At 42.3% G+C, this 21638-nt stretch overlaps 1 protein-coding gene across 2 annotated transcripts in view; it reads left to right on the forward strand.

The window, feature by feature from the left end:
- Positions 1-11314: 11314 nt before the first annotated feature.
- Positions 11315-21638, forward strand: part of KCNIP3 (potassium voltage-gated channel interacting protein 3) — a 160800-nt gene continuing 150476 nt past the window's right edge. The window contains exons 1-2 of one of the 2 annotated variants that reach the window (XM_069075600.1): positions 11315-11458; positions 13121-13195. In XM_069075600.1, coding sequence (XP_068931701.1) covers positions 11444-11458; positions 13121-13195 — 90 coding nt within the window. In that variant the 5' untranslated portion in view covers positions 11315-11443. Of the gene's footprint in view, positions 11459-13120; positions 13196-21638 lie in introns of those variants that run through there. The other variant, XM_069075601.1, reaches the window with a different exon arrangement.

Below are 21638 nucleotides of genomic sequence, written 5' to 3' on the forward strand. Positions count from 1 at the left end.
TCCCACTTGCTCTGCTCTCCACCAATTTGTTATTGTGGCTGCCACTTCACAGCCTAGATTCCTTGTGTCTTATTTCCGTTCACCCTCCTAGGTTTCTCTAATAGGGCATATTGATTCCTCTTCCACCTCTTTTTTCCTTTGTCCCTCCATCTCCAAAAGATTTCCAGGCATGGTAAAGACCTTCCCCACTATCTGGTCAATGTCCTGATAGTTATCTATTTGCCATATCTCTGGTCATTCTCGGTCTATGCAACCAGTATCTATCAGACAGGAGTAATCATAAAAAGAAATGAGCTTTAGAAGTGCCAATGTTTTGTACTTGAGCCAGGATAATTAATTCATTTGGGGAAGCCAAGTGGCAAAGTAGAAAGGGAAAGGTAATAGTGCCAGGTACTGTGTTAAGTATTTTTTCAAAACATCTCATTTGACTCTCACAACCCTGGGAGGTAGGTGCTGTTATTATTTCCATTTTACAGTTGAAGAAACTGAGGCAGGCAACAGATAAGTGATTTGCCCAGGGCCACACAGTTAGTAAGTAAATCCAGGCTCAGGGTCTTGTCCATTGAGCCACCAGCTGCTTCAGAGTGTTGGATGTGGGTTCAGGAAGACCTGAATTCAAATCCAGTCCCAGACACTTACTAGCTGTGTGACCACTTACCCTACCTCAGTTTCCTCCCCTGTAAAATAGAGATAATAATAGTACCAACCTCCCAGGATTATGTGAGGATCAAATGAAATCATATTTCTAAAGCACTTTGTAAAACTTAAATTGCTATTTAAATACTAGCTATTATTAACTATATGAATCTTGAGCTGTGATTCTGGGATGAAGAGATGGGTGTGTGTGTTTAAAGGGAATAGGAGTTCAGAAAGCAGGAGAAATTGGAAAGGAGACAGACATCACTGTGATTTGATTTAGGGCAGTCAGAAAGGATTACATTAATTGAAGAGGGCAGAGTCAGCTAGATTAGGCTTGAAGCAGGCAGCAGCTGCTTAGTGAATTTTCTCCCTGGCACTGCTGGAGAGAAAGGTTCTGGAAAAGAAAAAAAACATGGTAATTACTGGACTGAATCCAGGGGAGGAAGGCACCACTAAGTTGGGTTTCAGGTGTCTGAGTAAGAAAGAATAACCAAACCTGGATCTATAGTCTTGTCCAGTTCTATGAGCTACATTGATGTCCCAGGATAGAGCAGCCCTAGTATGGAGGTTAGATATATGGACCAACTGAGTGCACAGATTAGAAGTGCAGTTGATAGAGTATTGGGCCTAGAGTCAGTAATACCTGAGTTTCAATCTTGCCTCATATACTTTGTAGCTGTGTGATCTTAGGTAAGTCACTTAACTTTTCTGAGCCTCACTTTTTTCATCTATAAATTGGGAAAATAATAGTACCTACCTCATAGGTTTGTTAGGAGGATTAACTGAGATAATAAATGTAAAGCACTCTGCAAGCACTATATAATGTTAGTTACTATAAATGGCAGTTTATTAACCTGTTACTTGCCAAAATTGGTTGTTACATATTCTTTGTGATTCATAGATGGTTCTGTGTCCTCATCTGTGTGGTTTCTCTCATTGGGATAGCCCCTCTGTGCCTTCTTGCCCTTCAAGAATCTTACTTGTATCTTTCCATATATTCTCTCTTTTTTTTTTTAAAGCAATTGGGGTTAAGTAACTTGCTAAGGTTACACCACCAGTTATTTCTGGGTGTGGTGCTAAGTATCTGAGCCTGGGATTCAATCCCCAAGTCATCCCAACACTGGGGCCGGTGCTCTTACTCGCTGAGCCATATGGCCGCCCTTTCCATATATTCTCAATAGGATAAGGGCTCTTAATCTGAGGTCTATGAACTTTGTTGTTGTTCAGTCATGTCCATCCCTTTGCGATCCCCTTTGGGTTTTTTTTGGCAAAAATACTAGAGTGGTTTGTCATTTCCTTCTCTGATAGATCCATTTTGTCAGACAATCAGAAGTTAAGTGACTTGCCCAGGGTCACACAGCTAGGAAGTGTCTGAGGCTAGATTTGGACTCAGGTCTTTCTGACTCCAGGCCCAGTGCTTTATCCACTGAGCCACCAGAACTGCCTCTTAGACATAAATAGCTAGCTTTTGTTAGGGCTTTAAAGCTTACAAAATGCTTTTTAAATATGCTATTTTATCCTCACTACAATCCTAGGAGGCAAGTGCTACTATTATTCTCATTTTACAGATGAGGAAACTGAGGCAGGTTGCAAGTTACCTTGCCCAGGGTCACAGAGCTAGTAATTGTCTGAGGCTGGATTTGAGTACAGGTCTTTCTGACTCTAGGTTGAGCACTCTATCTACTGCCCAGTCCATATGCATTTACTGTGTTCGTAGTTCTTTGCTACCATAAGAAGTAATATTTTGGTGTATCATGAGACCTTTCTTTCATCTTTGATCTTCTTCAGGTACATACCAAGCTGTGAAATGTTTCGGTCTAATGGTATAAAAACAAGTGACTTGTTGAATATAATTCCACATTGAAATCCAGAACGGCAGCATCAATTCACAGCTCTAACAATAGTATGTTAGTGTGTTTGTCTTTCCAAAACTCATCCAGTATCAGCTGTTTCCACTTTTTTTTATATAATCTTTGCCAACTTTCTGAGTATCAGATAAAACCTCAGAGTTATTTTGATTTGCATTTCCCTTATCTGTCATTTGGAGCATTTTGTTATGTGATGGTTAATAATTTACATTTCTTTAAAGGACTTGTCCTTGGTCTGGTTCTCCAATTCTGATTCTTCTCAGATGGTAGTGTTCCATGGTTGACAACCCTGTGTCATAGCCAGGAGGGTACTGGAAAGTGCTGGGCTTCAGTGGCAGCTAGTTATATGAGATTGTTGAAAGTGTTGCAGTTTCCCCAAAGCAATCCAGTTGAACTTGTCTCCCACTCAATTCTGGGCACAATGACAATACATGTGCAAAATATTTAGCCCCGTGACTCTGCAAACATTCACTATTTGTTGGGTTTGAAGAGCTGTTTGAGGTAATCATTTATCCAAATCTATGGCTCACAAGTCACTGCCTGATGATTACTCTGAAAACACAGTCCAGCTAACTCACAGCTGGGTGTCAGGATCCTTGGGAGTACTAGCAAATGCTAACTGCTTAGTCATCTCCTTTTCAATGTCATAGCAGCAGCTAGCATTTGCTGTGCCATTAGCCGCTAGAGCTCCACACATGGCTGGGGTGGAAGGTGTAGATCTACTGCTCTGCTTCTTCTCTCCTTCCCCTGGCCTTTGTCTGAACTTCTCTATACTGTGGCCCATACTACTAACTAATCTCCCATTTAGTCCAGGCCACTCATCTCCTTTTTTTTTTTTTTTTGGTCAGTACTTCCTTACTGTGTGTGCCCCAGGGAGATTTCCATCTTCCTTTTAAATAAGATATGCTGAAAGTTGCTGAGTTGAATTACAGACATTTTCCTCCTGGACCTGGCTTTTCTTATAGCTATATAATTATGAGTAATTCAAGGAGCTGCCTGTCTAATTACATGTCAATCTGAGCAATAAGTGTTTTTCATCCACTTAGTTTTTCTGTTTAGGTAGTACTGATTTCATACATATTTTCTTGAATTTCATTAAAGAGGATTTGCAGTGTTTCAGGGATCAATGCAATTAATGCAATATCATTTATGAATACAACATTTGGAAAACCTTTTTGTTCACAGAGAATACTACTACTACTATGACTACTACTACTACAAATAGTTCCTCTTTATATTGTACGTTACATTCTACATAACACTTATCTCACCACAATCCTGCAAAAGGCAGTGCAAGCATTATTTTCCCCATTCTTGCTTTGTTTAAATTCTTTGTAGGGCTTTCTTGATGACCCTGATAGGTCTTTAGTGTGCATCTGTCTCCTTCTTTCATATATAACTGGATGTTAACATGTAGTATTAGTAAACAGTTATCTCCATAGAAGTGTTTATCATAGACATTTTTGTTGGGAGAGGGGTGATTTTGAAGTTTTATTGATGATCCTTTCTTTTACATCCCAGCACTTCTCTATGATCTCACACCTATAGAACCTACAATAGAATCTCCCTTGATAGAAATTCTCTTGTAACAAATAAGTAGTCAAGCAAAACAAATTGAGCAAACTGACCACACCTGAAAATGCAGGTTTCCTTCTGTGTCTATAATCCATGGCCTCTCTGCCAAAAGGAGAAAGTCCTGATTGGTCATTGTGTTCATTGGAGCTCTGAAGTCTTTCCATGTTATTCTCCTTGACATTATTGTGATTATTATGTAAATTGCTGACCTAGTTCTCCTTATTTCATTCTGCATTAGTTCACATGTCTTCCTAAGTTTCTCTAAATTCCCATTATGAATCATTTCTTATGGCATGATAATTATCTCGTCCATTCATATGCCACAATTTGTTCAGTTGTTACCCATTTGTTGGGTACTTACTTTCCTTCCAGTTATTTACTACTACAAAAAGTACTGCTATAGAAAATTTTTTTCTATAGGAATTTTTTTTTTACCTCCTTGGAATGTTTATGCATATACATGGTGTTCCAAAATTCTTAGTAGAGTTTTAAACTATTAAAACTTAAAACTCTGTTGATTTTTGGGAGCCCTGTATATTATATCTAGATAGATATAAATAGATAGGTATAAATATATGTCTAAATACATACAGATATCTAGATAGATACATATAAGTTATGTCTAAATACACACAGATATCTATATAGATACATATAAATATGTCTAAATACATACAGTTAACTAGAACATATGCATAAATATGTTCAAATACATACAGATATCTAGATAGATACATATAAATATATGTCTAAACACACATATATAGATACATTATGTAGATAGAAATAGATATGTAGATAGATACATATAATAGATACATGTAAATATATGTGTTTCTATGCATAGACAGAGATGTATCTCTTTATGTATTTAAATCCATGTAAAATGGCATCACTGAATTAAAAGGTATGTACAGTTTAATGACTTATTTAGTATATCTCTAAACTATTTCTCAGAATGATTAGACTAATTTACAGTTCCACCAACAATGTAATAGTGTGCTAGCACTGATTCTTTTTTAATAAATGAGAGCATGTGCAATTGCAAATGTGACCAGAAGACTCCCTCGATTAGATCCAGTGCAATTCACAATAACTTCAGTCAATCAGATCATTTACAGTTTCTGATGCTTATTTCACCACTCAGCACAGCACCTGGTGCATAGTATGGGCTTAATAGATGTTTATTGAATAGAATTGAATTTACTGAATTATTACTCCCTCTTAATGAAGTGTGAATTGACAAGTACCCAAGCCCTTGAGATTTCCTTAATCTTCTCAATGAGGTGTGGTGGGCACTTCTGCAGCCTCAAAAAGAAGGATACAGTCAAAGACCTGAAGGCTTACCATCCCGTAATCTTAGTCAAATTGATCCGGCTCTTTCACTTCCCTGTAAAGTCAACCTCACTCTAGATGATGTGGTAAATAAGTGAAGGTCTGCCAGTCAAAAGTAATTGGGCTGCAGGGGAATCTCCATCAGAAACCAGCTTCCTCACATGCTGCTAGAGTATAGATGCTGCCACACTAGCCATCACCATAACTACCTCTCCTGCTCTGATACTGACAAGGTTAGGACTCTGATGGTGTGGCATTTGATGCTGATAAAGCTATAAACATGGGACCTTCTGGTCAAATCTACAGATTTCCAGGTAATCTCCTGAATTACTCCTTCAGTAAAGTAAGACTCTAGGATTTGGTACTTTCCCCTCTGTGAAGAGCTCTCTCAACAATTCATATGACAGTTTTTGTTAGGGGAATTATAGAATTTTAGCCCCAGAACAAACCTGAGAGACCATCTGTCCTAACCTTTCAGATGAGGGAACTGAGACCCAAGGTGGTCAAGTGACTTGCCCAAAGTCATACCAGGTAGTTGTAGCAGAGACTCAAACCCAGGTCTCCTGGTTTGGATTGATGCTCTTTTCTGGGAATTCAAAATTGAAGCTGTGGGCAGCTCCATCCAATGGATAGTTCCATCTCAAAGATTCTTCCCTCTGGTGACAAGTATCCAGCAACCGTTCCCTTTAAATCCTCCCTAGGGCCTGAAGAAAAGCTGACATCTCCCTGACTATTTTTTCCCCTGAGGCTCTGTAAGTTAGAGCTAATTGGCTGCCTCAAAAGAAAGAAAAAGAAGATGAAGGAGAGGAGCGTGTGTGTCTGTGTGCAGGGGAGGGACAAGTTGGGGGGGGGGAGTGCTGAGAACCGGTTTCCATGGGAACAGTTAGCGAGGCTGGTGCTACGTTGATACCAGGAGGAAATAATGGATGGAAAGGTAAACTTTGCTAGTCAGAGGCTGTTCCTGTTAGGACTGTTTGTGGAGGGACACAGACTCCCAGTAGGGGCTGCCTTAAGAGCCTGAGAGGGACTGAAATGATTTTTGGACTGTCTATCTCCCAAATTATTCTCATTTTTCAAACAACAATGATGAGAATACCATCTATGAATAACAGAAACTGACCTTGGTCCATATCTGGGACTATTTTCCCTCGAGATCACAAGATCTCATTCATTTACTATCTTACTATTACATGTGGTCTAGTGGAAAGTAAATAGTTGACCCTGACTCATCCACTAACCAGCTATATAACCATGGATGGTCCGACTAACCTCTCTTAGCCTTTTGTGTAAAAAATGTGTAAAAAAATGAGGATGATAATGGATCAGTGAAAAGAGAGCTAGGTTTAGAGTCGGAGACTTGAGTTTAAAAATCTGACTTTACCACATATTGCCAGTGTTACCTTAAGCTAATCATTTTAACCTCCACTGGGATGGTTAGGTGGCACAGGGAATGATAGAGAGCTCAATTAAGAGTCAGGAACACCTGAGTTCAAATTTGGCCTCAGACACTTCCTGCTGTGTGACCATGGGCAAGTCTCTTAATCTTGCCTGCCTCAGTTTCCCCAGCTGTAAAATGGGAGCACCTAATTTACTAGCACCTACTTTTTAGCATTGTGAGGATTAAATGAGATAATATTTGTAAAGCACTTAGCACAGTACTTGGCACATAGTACACCCTTAAATATTTGTTTTCTTCCTCCACTGTAAAATGAGGGTCATGGCCTAGATAATCTCATAGGTGTCTTCTGTCTCTAAACTTATGATAATATCTGCCTAGCTTATTTCACAGGCTTATTGTGAGATATGTAATGAAGTAGCTTGGAAAAAGTAATGCACAAGAGAATGCTTTGTAAATTGTAAATAGTTATGCAAATGTGAAGTATTATTAGTCTTCTACATTAAAGCTCTATTTAGACGAATGCCTTATCATGGTGTGGGAATGGTCTTAGGTTTGCAAAGGCCAGGCTTTCCGGGGGGGATAAGCTCTAGTGTTGTTGTTCATATCATTTTAGGTTTGTCCAACTCTTTGTGACCCCATTTGGGGCTTTCTTGGCAAAGACACTGGAGTGGTTTGCCTTTTCCTTCTCCAGCTCATTTTACAGATGAGGAAACTGAGGCAAGCAGGGTGAAGTGACTTGCCCAGGGTCACATAGCTGGCATGTATCTGAGGCTGGATTTGAACTCAGGTCTTCCTGACTCCAGGCCTGGTGCTCTAGCCACTGCACCATCTAGTTACCCTGGAAGTTCTTATCAATTTTGAAAATTTTTATTATGGGGCCCAGAAAAAGACTATGTTATTCAACAACTTAGCTCAATTTGGAGAGGCTCACCAATTTGGAGAGAATCACTGCATCAAATGATGACTTTGGGGGGTGATGTATAGCAACTCTTGAAAACATCCACTAAGATGGAGGGGTCAATGACCTTCATTAAGGACAGGGATAGGGATGGTACCCAGGATTTCATTAGTATAGGGAACTTCCAGGTGAGGGAACTCCCTTTACTAATGTAGGCAAGCATCCTCTCTGCAATGTATAATCTAGAGAGTTGTCTAGAGAGCAGTGAGAGGTTATGATTTGGCCAGGGTCATATAGCCAGCATGTGTCAGAGATTAGACTTGAAACCTGGTCCCCCTTGTTTCAAGACCAGTTCTGTATGTCTCTTGTGGTCTACAGTGGTGAAAAGAAATTTTGAAGTGTGATTGCTATCATAATTTAGTAGAATGTAAACTTCTAAAAGGGGAAGGACTGTTTTTCATTTAATCTTCGCATTCCCAGACTAGCACAGTGCATTGCACATAGGAGGTAATTAATAAGTGCTTGTTGGCTTGGGATCTTTGGGACATTCTATTCCATTCATTACAAGCACTTATTAAACACATACTAGTTCAAGGCATTGTGCTAGGTGCTGGGCCGTACAAAGACAAAAATGAAATAGTTCCTGGCCTCAAGGAATCTACATTCTGCTGGATGGAAATAATATGTGCACTGAGAAGCAAATACAAAATGCATACAATTAAATACTAAATAATTTTGGGAGTAAGGGAAAGAAAGTATTAACAACTAGGGGGATCAGGAAAGGCCTAGTGGTTCTTGAGGTTAGCCTTAAAAGGAGCTAGGGATTCTAAGAGGTGGAGATGGAGAGGGAGAACATTCTTTGACTGTAGTGAGAAGGGGTCATGGTCACCAGTACTGAATTTACAGATTATTTAGATAGGACTTCTAAGTGCTTTGTGTAATTATCTCATTGCATTATCACAGAAACCCATAGGAAGTGGGTGGTGATAGTGTTTGTTGCCAGGCAGTCAGTCAATCCACAAGCATTTATTAAGTACCTACTATGTATGTGCCAGGGACTGGGCTAGGTTCTGGGGGTATAAGTACAAAGAATGAAGCAAGAAATCACATTCTTTTTTTTTTTTTGAGGGGGGAGGGCAAGGCAATTGGGTTTAAGTGACTTGCCCAAGGTAAGTGTGTCAAATGTCTGAGGTCAGATTTGAACTCAGGTCCTCCTGACTCCAGGGCTGGTGCTCTATTCACTGTGGCACCTAGCTGCTCCTGGAACTCACATTCTAATGGAGGAGGAGACAAGTACACACAGTACATGCATGTGTGTGTCTACGTGTCTATGTGCACATATATAGTACATATTATATCATATATAGCATTATACTATATAATTATATGTATACCATATATCATATAGTATACACTATACATTACGTGTACTATATACACTATAGTATGTATAGCATATATGTAGAGAGAGTATATATAGTATATATGTGTGTACGTATATATGTATATCTATATCTATGTCTATGTCTACATTTATATCTATATCTACATCTGCATCTACATCTACATCTACACCTATACCTATATCTATATCTACATCTATACCTGTATCTACATCTATACCTATATCTATATCCATATCTATATCTATATCTGTATCTATATCTATATCTACCTAGTAGCTAAATATAAGATTGTTGGGGGCATGGACCAGGGACTATTATCCCTGTTTTACAGAAGATAGATTGGAGGTTCATTGAAGCTAGATCATGGACTTTAGGGATGGCAGGGCCATTTAAGTACACTTACTTTCTCATACTACAGATGAGGAAAATGAGACCCAGAGAAGCGGATTGATTTATCCAGGTTCATAAAGGCAATAAGAGGTGGAACTTGGATTCAAGCCCAGTTCCTTTGGCTCCAAGTCCAGGGCTTTCTCCCAAAACCACCCAGCTAGTACTTGGCACTGGAATTCAGAACTTCAAATCTCTTTTTCCTTTTATTATCCTTCCCTACCTCTCAGCTAACCCAGGAGACCTCATTGCCCCCAGAGGTATTGGGACAGCCCAAAAGTATCAGTAGGGTCAAGAAGGGAGAACTAAGTTAACTGATGAGTAATTGATTTATCAAAGATTATTTTATTTTTTTTTTGCTTTTTGGAGGGCAATTGGGGTTAAGTGACTTGTCCAAGGTCACATGGCTAGTTAAGTGTTAAGTGTCTGAGGCTGCATTTGAACTCAGGTCCTCCTGATTCCAGGGCCAGTGCTCTATTCACTGAACCACCTAGCCACTCCTATCAAAGATTATTAGGGGGAAGATAGGGAAGTTTGGGAGGGTACATGCAGAAACTTTTGAGGTGATATTCACTAGCAGCAGCCATCTCCACCCTTACACTGTTCTTCAGAGACAGAATCCTGAGCTGAACAGATTTCCCCAGGGTGGCATTTCTGACGTCTTTGTGAATTCCAGGCTATGACAGTCCTTTCCATCAAGGGAGAGGTGTACTAACAGAAACATGTTTCCTCACCAATGCTCCAAACTTAGAGGATGTTCCCAGATGACATGTCGCTGGAATGACTGTCCACATATCTCCATGCAATCTGAGCCCTTGGAAGCTGTTGGGACATTAGTGACAGACACTGTGGGGGTGGCCATATGGCCATGAAATTCTGTTTATTCAGACCCAGGGGAGTTAAGATGGGAATGTGAATCTTTTGCCTGAGGCACAGGCTTATTATAAACACAGTGGCCACAGATCTCTGGTAACTTGGGTCCTTCTGAGAAGCAGGAGGATGGACTAGGTAACTTCTTAGGGCCCCTTTGGATAAGAGATTTTAGAGTCTGAACTCTGCTTTTCACTTCCATATAGAATGGTTCCCTGAGATTAGGAGAGTAGAGATTGGGGGTGATATGTATTCCTTCCAGCCTTTTTTTTTTTTTAGGGCAACTACACTAAAATAAAATGATGATAACCTGGACATGTTCATAACTCAGTTCTTTTGGCTCATCACCCAAACCTGTTGGCCTCAGCAGGACCCTAGAACTGGGGTTGCACCCCAGAGCAGAGGTCAAGCTGCGGTAACCCAGGAAATGCACTGATTTGGGGGGAGGGCAAACAGGAGAGAGGGAAGCAGGGCACCATTACACTTACCATTCAGACCAGAGAGGAGGATGGGGGGAGAGATAGGGAGGAAGGTTGAGTTACAGGAGTGGGAGGGTGAAGGAAGGAGAGAGAAAATGGATAATAGAAGAGACAAAGAAGAGAGATGAGGATCTGAAGAGAGGGTGGAAAGAGAGGGAAAGAGGGAAGGAGGAAAGAGAATGGGTGAAGAAATGAAAGAGAAGTGGGAGAGAGGAGACGGTGTGGAGAGGGGAGAAAAAAAGAGGAAAAGAGAGAAGGAAAAGGAAAAAAACAGGTAATGGAAAGGAAGAAAGGTGGGGGAAAGAGGGAAAGGAGAGAAAAAGAATAAAAGATGAGAGAGAAAGAAGAGAGAGGGAGGGAGAGAAGAGAGATCAGTGAGGAGATAGCGGGAGAGAGGGAGGAGTGCGTGTGTGTGTGGGGGGGGGTAGGGGAGAGATGCAAATTAAAATCTCGTCTCAGTCCAAGCAAACATTATGTTGCTGCCAAGTGGGCCCGTGGCTGTCCCAACGTTCTTGAGAGCCAGCTCCAGAGCTTTATCTTCTGTTCCAAGAGCGTCCTAGGCAACAAGGCTTCCATCAGCCAGCGAGATGCAGCGAGCAAAGGTGTGTTGTTTCTTTTCCTTAGGGTCAGAGGGAGGGTTCCTCGGGTGACCTGTTTTGGGAGAGAAGAGATTCCAGCAGCTGCTTGTGCAGACCCTCTCTGTCAGTGCACCCTGTATGACATGACCCACTACTTTTGACATCCATCCCTGCTTGGCTAGAGATAAGAGGGAAGTAATATTTCATAATTCTGTAGCATCTTTTGTTTTGGGTCTCTGAGTTGACAGAGGGCTGGGAACATGACTTCTGGGTTTTAAGGGCATTATTCTGGGGTCAGGGTTTTTTTTGGGGGGGATGGAGAAGGATAAGCTTTCTAATCTCTTTGATTAAAGAAAGACTGGAGGAACAGAAGGTTGCAGGCATAATCTGAGGCAAGACATGACAGATTCTTGTGCTCTTCTGAGGCTCTTTGTGAGCCTTGGTCATTTCAGGGTCTGGGACTGGGCATATAAAAACTAGAGGGTCATTCAGTACTCTCACAATTCAGAATGAGGCAAAGCTATGGGAAGAACCCCCTGGGAGGGCATTGAAAATGTTTGTGTGGTGAAAGATCTACTGCCTGGCATAGAGGAGGGAGACAAAAGTTTTTTCCAGGATTTGGGAAGTACTATTTTCTGGGAGAGTTTGGCCGCAAACATTTGACACCTTGGGACAGTTCAGACTCTCTGTTCTTGTACCCCTTTGTTCTGTAGGGACTGAAGACCCTTTCTCTTAGGACTTAGAAGAGGAAATGAAAGAGGGAATTTTTTTTCTGCTTTCCCTTCAAGGAAATGGGAATAGAAAATTAGAGCTAAACAAATACCTTAGAATTTATTGGTCCCAGTTCCTCATTTTACAGAGGAGAAAACTGAGGCTCAGAGAGTAAGAGATTTCCCCAAAGTCATAGACCAATCAGTGTCAGAGCCAGGACCAGAATTCAAGCCTCTGTCTGGAGCTTTCTATTACAACCCATTGACCTTTTTTGAAGATCACAAACCACAATTCTTAAATGGGTTAGGTTTTTAGGCTTATGTTGGGATGAAGTGTTAAAAGTAGGGACTCCCCGTTACTGGGAGATGTCGATATGGTCTGGCATAAACAAGGGACAAATGAGAAATCCGAGGATTTATGAGCACAGGCTGAGAGATGAAGACGGGTCCTGTTAATGTGGACCCAAAGGAACACCTGGGAAAACTGGGCTGAGCCTCTTTCATGGAACCCTGATAGGACCTTCTGAACGTCCCCTTCAAACCTCCAAGACTCATAAAGTTCAGGTTCGAGTGGCAAACAAAGGGCCAGTGAAGACATAGAGCCCTAAGAATTCAGCTGGGCTAGAAGGGCAGAGGAGGAAGAAGGGAGGATGTGGAAGGGACCATAAGACCGAGACCCTGCGGAACCGCCAGGTTGAAAGCAATAAGGATGGGGGTGGAGCTCAGGATCTAAAGTTGAAATGAACCTAGGTGGACGAATGAAAGGGTTAAGGAGAGGCTGTGAGCGGCGGGGGGTCTGGGAGAAAGGAGGGAGGAGCAGTCCTCTAAATGAGGCGGGGAGGAATGGGGAAGAGAAGCAACGAAAGGGTGGTTGGTGGCCAGTAGCCCACTAGACAGGGAGGGGTTAACCGAGGCTCTGGAGAGGCTGGGCTGGGAACATGGGAGGAGAATCCAGCTCAACCCATTGTTCCCTCAGCTACATCAGACTTCGCTTCGACAGCTTCACCTGCCGTGTTCCACGGACACCTCCTCGGCCTCACCCACCCTGCAGGTAAGACCGGCCCCATCTGGCTTGGAAGGGGAGGGGACGGGAGGGAGGGGCAGCGGTTGACTTGGGGGTGGGGGGTGGGGTAATGCCTAACCCCGAAAGGGGTTGGGGGAAGGTAGGAGGAGGAGGAAACTTTCACCCTCCCTCTTTTGCTTTCTCTCCGCCTGGAGTTAGTTGGGAGGAGCTCAAGGAAAAGAAGGAGGGGTCTTTCTCTAGAGCTCCTAATCGATCTCCTTCAGGAGGCACCAGGGCTTGGAAGAGGCAGTGCTGGAAACTTGGCCAGCAGGTGCCACAGAACCTCCATGGAACCGAGGCTGAGGGAAGGTTCTGCCTCGGTCCTGGGGGGGCACCCAGAGCTTACTCTTCGTGCTGGCTCTGTCTCCTCCCCCCACTTCCTGACCATTTTTGGGGCTCCCGCCTCCCATCCCCTGCTCCCTGCTTTCTTCTCAAACAATGCTTCCCGCACATCTGTTTTCCCAGTGCTGGATGTTGGACCCATCTACCTTCTTTCCCTGGGGGTGAGAGTAAGGGTAACATTTTAGAATTCACCTGGTGCCGCCCCCCCCCCCCCAACCTCCTCAGCTACCTCCTCATTGTTGTTGTCATTTTCAGTCGTGTCTGATTGTTTGTTAAATCAATTGGAGTTTTCTTGGCAAAGAAACCAGAGGGTTTGCCATTTCCTTCTCTCCAGCTCATTTTACAGATGAGGAAACTGAGGCAAACAGGGATAAGTGACTTACTCAAGGTCACACAACTGATATGTGTCTGAAAGCCAGATTTAAACTCAGGAAGATGAGTCTTCCTGACTCCAGACCTGTCATTTTGTCCATTGACAACCTAGCTTCCTCCCAACCTACCCTCTCTTATCCATCTCAATTCAACAAACATCTTTAATGCACTTAATGTGTCCAGGACATTGGTTCAGGCCCTCATTCCTGCCCTTTAGGAGCTTATGGGCTAGTATTTGTACATAAATAATTACAATGCCACTTAGAATGTGAAGGTGTCTTGAGAGATTGGCAGACCAAGTGTTCTGAGATCCCACATATGAGAGAGGTTAATTCTAACTGGGTGGCAGCTTCATAGGAGAGGTAACGTTTGAATCTTCTGCAAAGATCCTGCTCTGGGTGAAGGCTGGGGAAAGAAGTTGATGATAGTAGTTCTTTGTGGAATTTTGAACTGGAATTTGAAGGATGGGTAAGACAGATAGAGAGCTTGGCAGATGGGGAGAAGGAATGGTATTTGAACAGGGAGGGAAGAGTTCTGGCTTCTTTACTGAACAAGTTCAGTTTGACTAGAGCTCAAGGGGTGTAGGGAGAGGGAAGAAAGGGAGGTTGGGGTCAGCTCTTTCCTACTGGGGAAAACTAATTTTCAAAACATCTCAAAGGGAGGGAAAGTCTCTGATTTGCAGGCTCTGATTGCATGCCTGAACCCTTGTTCTGTGTGACTTTGAGGGAAACAAGTATGGCATAGTTACATCTTCTTTATGAATTTCAGGCTGGGATACACCTTGGCATAATTTGTCACAAGCCTATGCCCCACCCATTGACCCATCTTAAGAAGAAGTGGATCCCAGGTTTCTGATTCATGGGGTGGAAAGAATGAGGCTAGGAATGAACACTCCCTTTTGCTTGGAATCAGGCAGAGGTTTGTCTATGTGTCTGGGGTGGAGAAGAGGTGATGCAGTGGGTGGGGCACTATGGACAGGTGGGAGCACTGGTTTGGGCAAGGACTCTGCTCACCTAGTGACTGAACCTTCTGATGCTAGAATTAGCATCAACCAGCCTCCTAAGCATAGACCTTAGGCAGGAGAGGAGGCAGTCAAAAATTAGATTAAATGTTTATATGTTTCAGGAGTAGACACTGCCCAAGCATCCTCTGCATTGTAGGAAGGTGGAACATGAAAGGAAGGTGGTATTGGAGTGTTTTTTTTTTTATTGCTGTTGTTTTGTTTTTGCATTTAGCAAAGGTTTAGAAGCCCTATTTGAAGTCAGTCAAGAAGTATTTGTTGAAACACTACTACATGCTAGCCTTGTACTATGAACCAGAGCAGTAGAAATATTTAACTCGACCTCTGATTTCATTGATTTGTGGGTGATCACTCCAATGGTACTGATTATGACTTCAGTCTATGAGGATCTGTCCAAATTCCCTGAAAGCTTTTCTCTAGTTCTTTTAATATTTTTGTGGGTTCCGATTCATTTTGCCAGGAGGCATTATGGAATGTAGATCTGGAAGGGAACTTAGGGATCCCTGCTCTTCAGTTTACAGAGGAGAAAATTCAAATGTAGAGAAGTTAAGATGTGAAGCCTGGGGTCTCACGGGTAGAGCTGGGATCTAGACAAAGGTACTCAGACTCCAAAAACAGTGAAAATACTTTACTTTGCTGCCTCCCACAAAATGGGAGTTTATGTAATACTTCCTAACAGGCTAGGTAATATAAATATTATCCTGATTTTTTTTTTATTTTTTGCTTTTTGGAGGGGAAATGCAGGGTAATTGGTGTTAAGTGACTTGCCTAAAGTTACACAGCTAGTACGTGGTAAGTGTCTGAGGATGGAATTGAACTCAGGTCCTTCTGACTCCAGGGCCTGTGCTCTATTCACTGCGCCACCTAGTCACCCCTATCCTGATTTTAACAGATGTGGAAACTGAGACAGGGTGGGATAAAGTAACATAGTGATTTGCCTAGCCCAAGGTCATATAGCTTATGGGTGGCAAGATCATAACTGAAACCTAAGTTTTCTGAGGTTCCAAGTTCAAGGTCCCTCCCTCTCTTTCCTACCAAATGTTCAGGAGATAACTGCTAAAAGTGTTCAAAGAGAGGGGAGGAGATTTTCCCACCAGGATTTTAGGAGAAGATTTGAGCTAGACCTTGAAGGACGGGAAGGATTTAGATTAGTTGGAAAGAAAGGGGAAGGTGTTTGTAGGTGCTCAGCTAGGGATGCTGATAACTAGAGTAATTTAGAGTCGCTTTTCATGCTATGTATTTCGAATCCCCAGGGCCTAGCACAGTGCCTTGCACATAGTAGGTGCCTAATAAATGCCTACTGATGAACTTTTCTGAGCTTCAGGCAATCTTCAAGGTGGAAGAAATCAGATGTTTGTCATCTCAAGATGCAGATTTCTACTCCCTCTCCCCCTCCCAGGATGTAAGGACCCTCAATTTCATTGGTATGGGAACTCCCTCCACAGAAGATATCCTAGACCCTCTGTGCCTTAGTAGACAAGAGTTTTGATGATTTAAAAAAAGTCTCATTTCTTCCTAGTCACACCTACACACACTCTCTCTCTCTCTCTCTCTCTCTCTCTCTCTCTCTCTCTCTCTCTCTCTCTCTCTCTCTCTCTCTCTCTCTCTCTCTCTCTCTCTCTCTATATATATATATATATATATATATATATATATATATGTATGTATGTATGTATAAATCTAGTGTCCAAAGGATACAAACAGTTTTCAAAAGCAGAAACCCAAACTATCAGTAACCATATGGGAAAATGCTCTAAATTACTAATAATATGAGAAATGCAAATTGAAACAACTTTGCGATATCACCTCCCACCCATCAACTGGGCAAAGATGATAAAAGATGGAAACAGTTAATGCTGAAAGGGTAGTGGGAAGGCAGGCACACTAATAGTGTGTTGGTGGAGCTGTGAACTGGTTCAGCCATTGGGAAAGCAAATTGGAATTAAACATAGAGGAGTTGATCCTTTATCTACCCAGGAAACCCAGAATGTAATCATAAGGTGCTAATGAGGTGTTAAAGGAACAGAAAAAATGAATCTAATCCCTTTATGAGGTGTGATCAACTTTTCCTAAGTGAATCATAAGGGTCAATCCCATTGGCAGATGAAAATGGACATAAAAACAAATCCCAGGTCCCCTTTAAAAGCTTAAGTTGGTGGAAGCAGACAAGGCTGGGGGCAGTTATAGGGTGACCATTGGTAGGGGAAGGGGTTTCTATTTTTCTTCCACCCTATTAGGCATGCCACATAGCAGCATATGTATTCACCCAAAAAGAGGCCCCCCATCTAGCATTTGGAGAGTAAGTCTGCACAAGTTCAAGACCCAGCTGAGGGATCAGAGGCATATATAGTCACCAGAGGAGGAAGCAGATTCAAGGAGCATGACCCTCTATGTGTACAAAAGAAAGAAATTATGGACTTCAGAGAGAACCAGTCCTGTCAAGTGGGAGCCAGGCCATAGAGAAGACTGCACAAAGACAAAAAAGATAGCTAAGACCTGAAGTTCTGAAGTGGTCCACTGTCTTTGCACATGTATTCCAGACATAAGTGCATCACTCTTGTTATACTTTCAGTTTGTGCCTGCTCTTTCAATGGAAAGATATTGTGGATGTGTGGAGAGTACACACAGTTTTATGGGGAGATTTTGCAGTCATTTTTCTTTCTATGTTATTTTACTAAATGCCTCTGCTAAGAACTAATTATGACTATTAGTGAGGAACACACCAGTGGGGACTCATGAGCTACAGTTTTAGAGGTGACTGCTCACTAAGGTTATCTTTTTAAAGCATGACAGTAGTCACCCCTGTGGGGATCCAACTCAGGAGTGTGAGAACAAGTTGTTAGAGGAGCTCAGAGTAGAACTGTTTGCTATACTAAATAATTAATATATTTTTTTTTATCCAACTGTGTACCAGAAGGAAGTAAAAAACCAAATCCATATATACCAAAATATTCATAGTCACTATTTAAAGTAGGGGAAAACTGGAAGCAAAGAGAGTGCCCATTGAGGGAGGAGGGGTTGAACAAAATGTGGCATATGAATGTAGTGAAATATTGTTGTGCTGTAAGAAGAAAATAAATTTGAGAAGGTCACTGAAACATGGGAAGATTAGCATGAACTGATTCAGGGTAAAGTAAACAGAACCAGGATAACAATATACAGCAACAGCAAAAATATGTTTAAAAACGAACAAAAAAGGCAAATGAACCCAGAATAAAAGGACCTTTGGAGGTGACTTCAGGAAGACAGCCCTGCCCTCCCTCAGTACCAACATAAGAGTTAGAATCCAGTCGATAGAGCTGACTCAGGGAGGTAAGCCCCAAGTAGTACAATAGGGCACTGGACCTGGAGTTAGGAGAGCCTGAGTTCAAATATGATCTCAGAAACTTTACTGTGTTACCTTAGGCAAGTCATCAATAGTACCTACCTCTAGGGTTGTTGTGAGCATCAAAATGAGATACCTGTAAAGTGTTTAGTACAGTGTCTGACACAGAGTAGGTGCTATATAAACATTTATTCCCTTCGTCTACATAGTAGATGACTTGAAGTTAGTAGAGTCAGACCTAGACTAGAAATCCAGACTCTGATGCTTCTTAGCTCTCTGGACAAGTTATATAACTTTCCCAATCCTCAATTTCCTCATCTATAAAATGGGAATAATGCTTCTATTACTTCCTTCAGAGAGCTGTTGTGAGGGAAATGTTTTGCAAATGTTAAATTAGATATACAATGTGTATTATTATTATGTTATCTTTCCATGAAGCATGAAGGAAAGAACATTTCCATAGACTCTCCACCGTATGTTCATGTTCAGTTGTTTTAGTTGGGTCCAACCCTCCACGACCCCATTTGGGGTTTTCTTGGCAAAGATACTGGAGTGGTTTTGCTATTTCCTTCTCCAGCTCATTTTACAGAGAAGGAAACTGAGGCCAACAGGGTTAAGTGTCTTGCCCAGGGTCACCCAGTTAGTAAGTGTCTGAGGCCTTATTTGAACTTAGGAAGATGAATCTCCCTGACTTCAGGCCCAGCACTCTATCCACTGTGCCACCTAGCTCCCCTCTCTACCTGCTCTCCACCACTCCACCACACTAAAGCACAATTCATGCTGATTTGCTGAGTGCTCCTACCCTTTCCACTTTGTAACTCCAGCTTTAGGGCTTATGCTATCCTGATTGGAGCAAAACCAATTTTTTTTGGGGGGGTAGGGGTGCCCAGCAGCAATAGCAAAGAGTATAGGTGTGATCACAGCAAGAAAGGGGGTCCCCAGAGAATACTGCTATCACCCCCATAGAGGTTGGGGAGAAGGTGGGCCCCAGAGAAGGTATGTAAAGTGATGATTCCTGGGGATAGCTGCCCCACGTGTGCTGGGATAGTGTCACCATGAGGAAATATGTCCCACCCTCCCAAGAAGAAGCATTACCCCTTTCTCCCCTCTATCCCCCCTCCGACCAAGGCCTTAGTCATTCTGTACCAATTATGGCCCTACTCAGGTCATTGTCCCCTAAGTTTTCTCCTTAAAATCAAAGTTGGAGCCTCTGGGCCATGCAATACCTGGACATGAAGAGTTTGATAGTAAGGAAAGGATACCCTCTGAGCAAGAAGGTGACGTGTATGCCCTTAGACAAAATTAAAATTGCACCTCTGCTTATTATAATCTATTAGATGATGCTATGGATAGAGTGTTGGTCTTGGAGTTAGGAAGACCTGAGTTTTAAACAGCTTCAGATAATTACTAGCTGTGTAGCCTTGGGCAAGTCACTTAACCTTTGTATGCTTCAGTTTTCTCATCTGTAAAAATGAATGAATATAAGAATAGCCTCTGTCTTAAATAAGATAGCAAACATAAAGGACTTTGTGAAGCTTAAAGTACTATATAAATGCTAACTATTGTTACTATTATTATTATTATCATTCCCAACAGAATGTAAATTCCTTGAGGTAGTTATGTGGTATAGTGGACGGAGTGCTAGACTCATAGCCATAGGTTGAAATCCTACCATGGACACTTACTAATTGTGTGATACTAGGCAGCTCACTTAGTCTCTCAATCTTAGTAACCTCATCTGCAAAATGGGGGTAATGATAGCACCTTCGTCACAGGACTATTGTAACATCAAATAATGTATATTACCTAAAAGTAGAAAGTCCTTTCCAAACATTAAAGTGCGATATAAATGGTAGCCATTATTATTAAGGGCAGGGACAGTTTCATTTTTATTTTTTGTCTTTTGTGTGGCTAACAACTAGTATAGTCTCTGGTACACAGTAGGTGCTTACTAAAATGCTTATTGATCCCTTGATGGGAGACTCTGAGCCTTGCTTTGACATCCTCCTCATATCCCAGGATGCTGTGGTATAAGTGGAACTGGAATGAGCAGTGGGTGTCAGGTCAGGGTACTGGGTTCAGATCCTCACTCTGCTCCTTATCTGTGTGAACTTGGGAAAGTCACTTGATTTCTCTGTGCCTCAGTTTCTTCACATGTCAAATGAGGGGTTTGGATTAATCTCTAAAATCTCTATCTTTAAACCTTAGGATCCAAAAATGTGAGTGAGTCATAAAGTGTAAAATATATTTTTTTTGTCGTGAATAATGTGGTCATTTATAAAAAGCGACATTATAAAGCAGCCACACCCTGTGCATACTGGTCCTATACTGAGTAACTTACCCTGCCTATCCCTAGTCCTGGCACCCAGCCTCAGTCTCTACTTCTCCTGGGCAGCAGGTGGCTGTGCCAGGATCTGGGAGGCAGGCAGCATTTTGTTAGCTGTAAAGACACCCCCCCCACACCCTCACTCCTCACTGTCTATTTCCATTACTTGGGACAGATGGCAGGAAGTAGTCGTGGGTGTCTGCAATGTGCGGGACTTGGGGATTTAGGACGAAGAAGCTTTTTAGAGACTCAGTACTTCATTAACCCCCTCCCCATATACTCTCACATATATACTTACTCACAAATAGCTGGCCAGTGACAAACTATGAGTTTGTTTTCAGCCCCTCTGTCTTTCAGGGGCCATCCCATCCCTCCAGGTGCTCCGTGCTTGCCTTCCTTCCTTTCCCTAAAAGTGCTCAGGACACCTGGGTTTGCTACCCAGCTTATCCACTAACGAGCTAGGTGGCCTTGAATATTTTCCCTTTCTGAGCCTCAGTGTTTTCACCTATGAAACAGAGAGGTGAGATAACATTCCCTCCAGCTGTGATGTTCTATTGTCTTGCCTCATAAAACTTACCTGTGCTGTGAGCTGTCCCCTCCCTGCCCCTATGCTTTGCTTGTTCAGGATAACCTAATTCTCGCTCAGGTATTAAGGGCTGCTGATGGCCTGTGTTAGACATGAAGGAGTCGCAACTTCAGGGGACCCTTCAATGCCTTGGAGGTGAAGCAGTAGGTCTAATGGGGAGGGAATAGAGAGAAGGGAGAAAGGATCAAGAGAGGCCACCAGAGGAAGAGATCTGTGGGCAGGCCCACCTTTGGACTCCTCAAGCAATGCTATACAAAATGTAATTCTCTCTCTATTCTCACTCCTCTCCCCTCCCTCCCCCTTCCCCCCTTCCACCACTTAGGAAGGGTCCTACCTTTAATAGAGGTTATTACCTTTTTTTTTTTTTTTTTTGCTTTTTGGAGGGGGGAAGGCAGGGCAATTGAGGTTAAGTGACTTGCCCAAGGTCACACGGCTAGTAAGTGTTTTAAGTGTCTGAGC

The sequence above is a fragment of the Petaurus breviceps genome, unplaced genomic scaffold, assembly GCF_028583685.1.
Source record: "Petaurus breviceps papuanus isolate PSGF00001 unplaced genomic scaffold, PetGlider_PUasm1.0 90919, whole genome shotgun sequence".
NCBI lineage: Eukaryota > Metazoa > Chordata > Mammalia > Diprotodontia > Petauridae > Petaurus > Petaurus breviceps.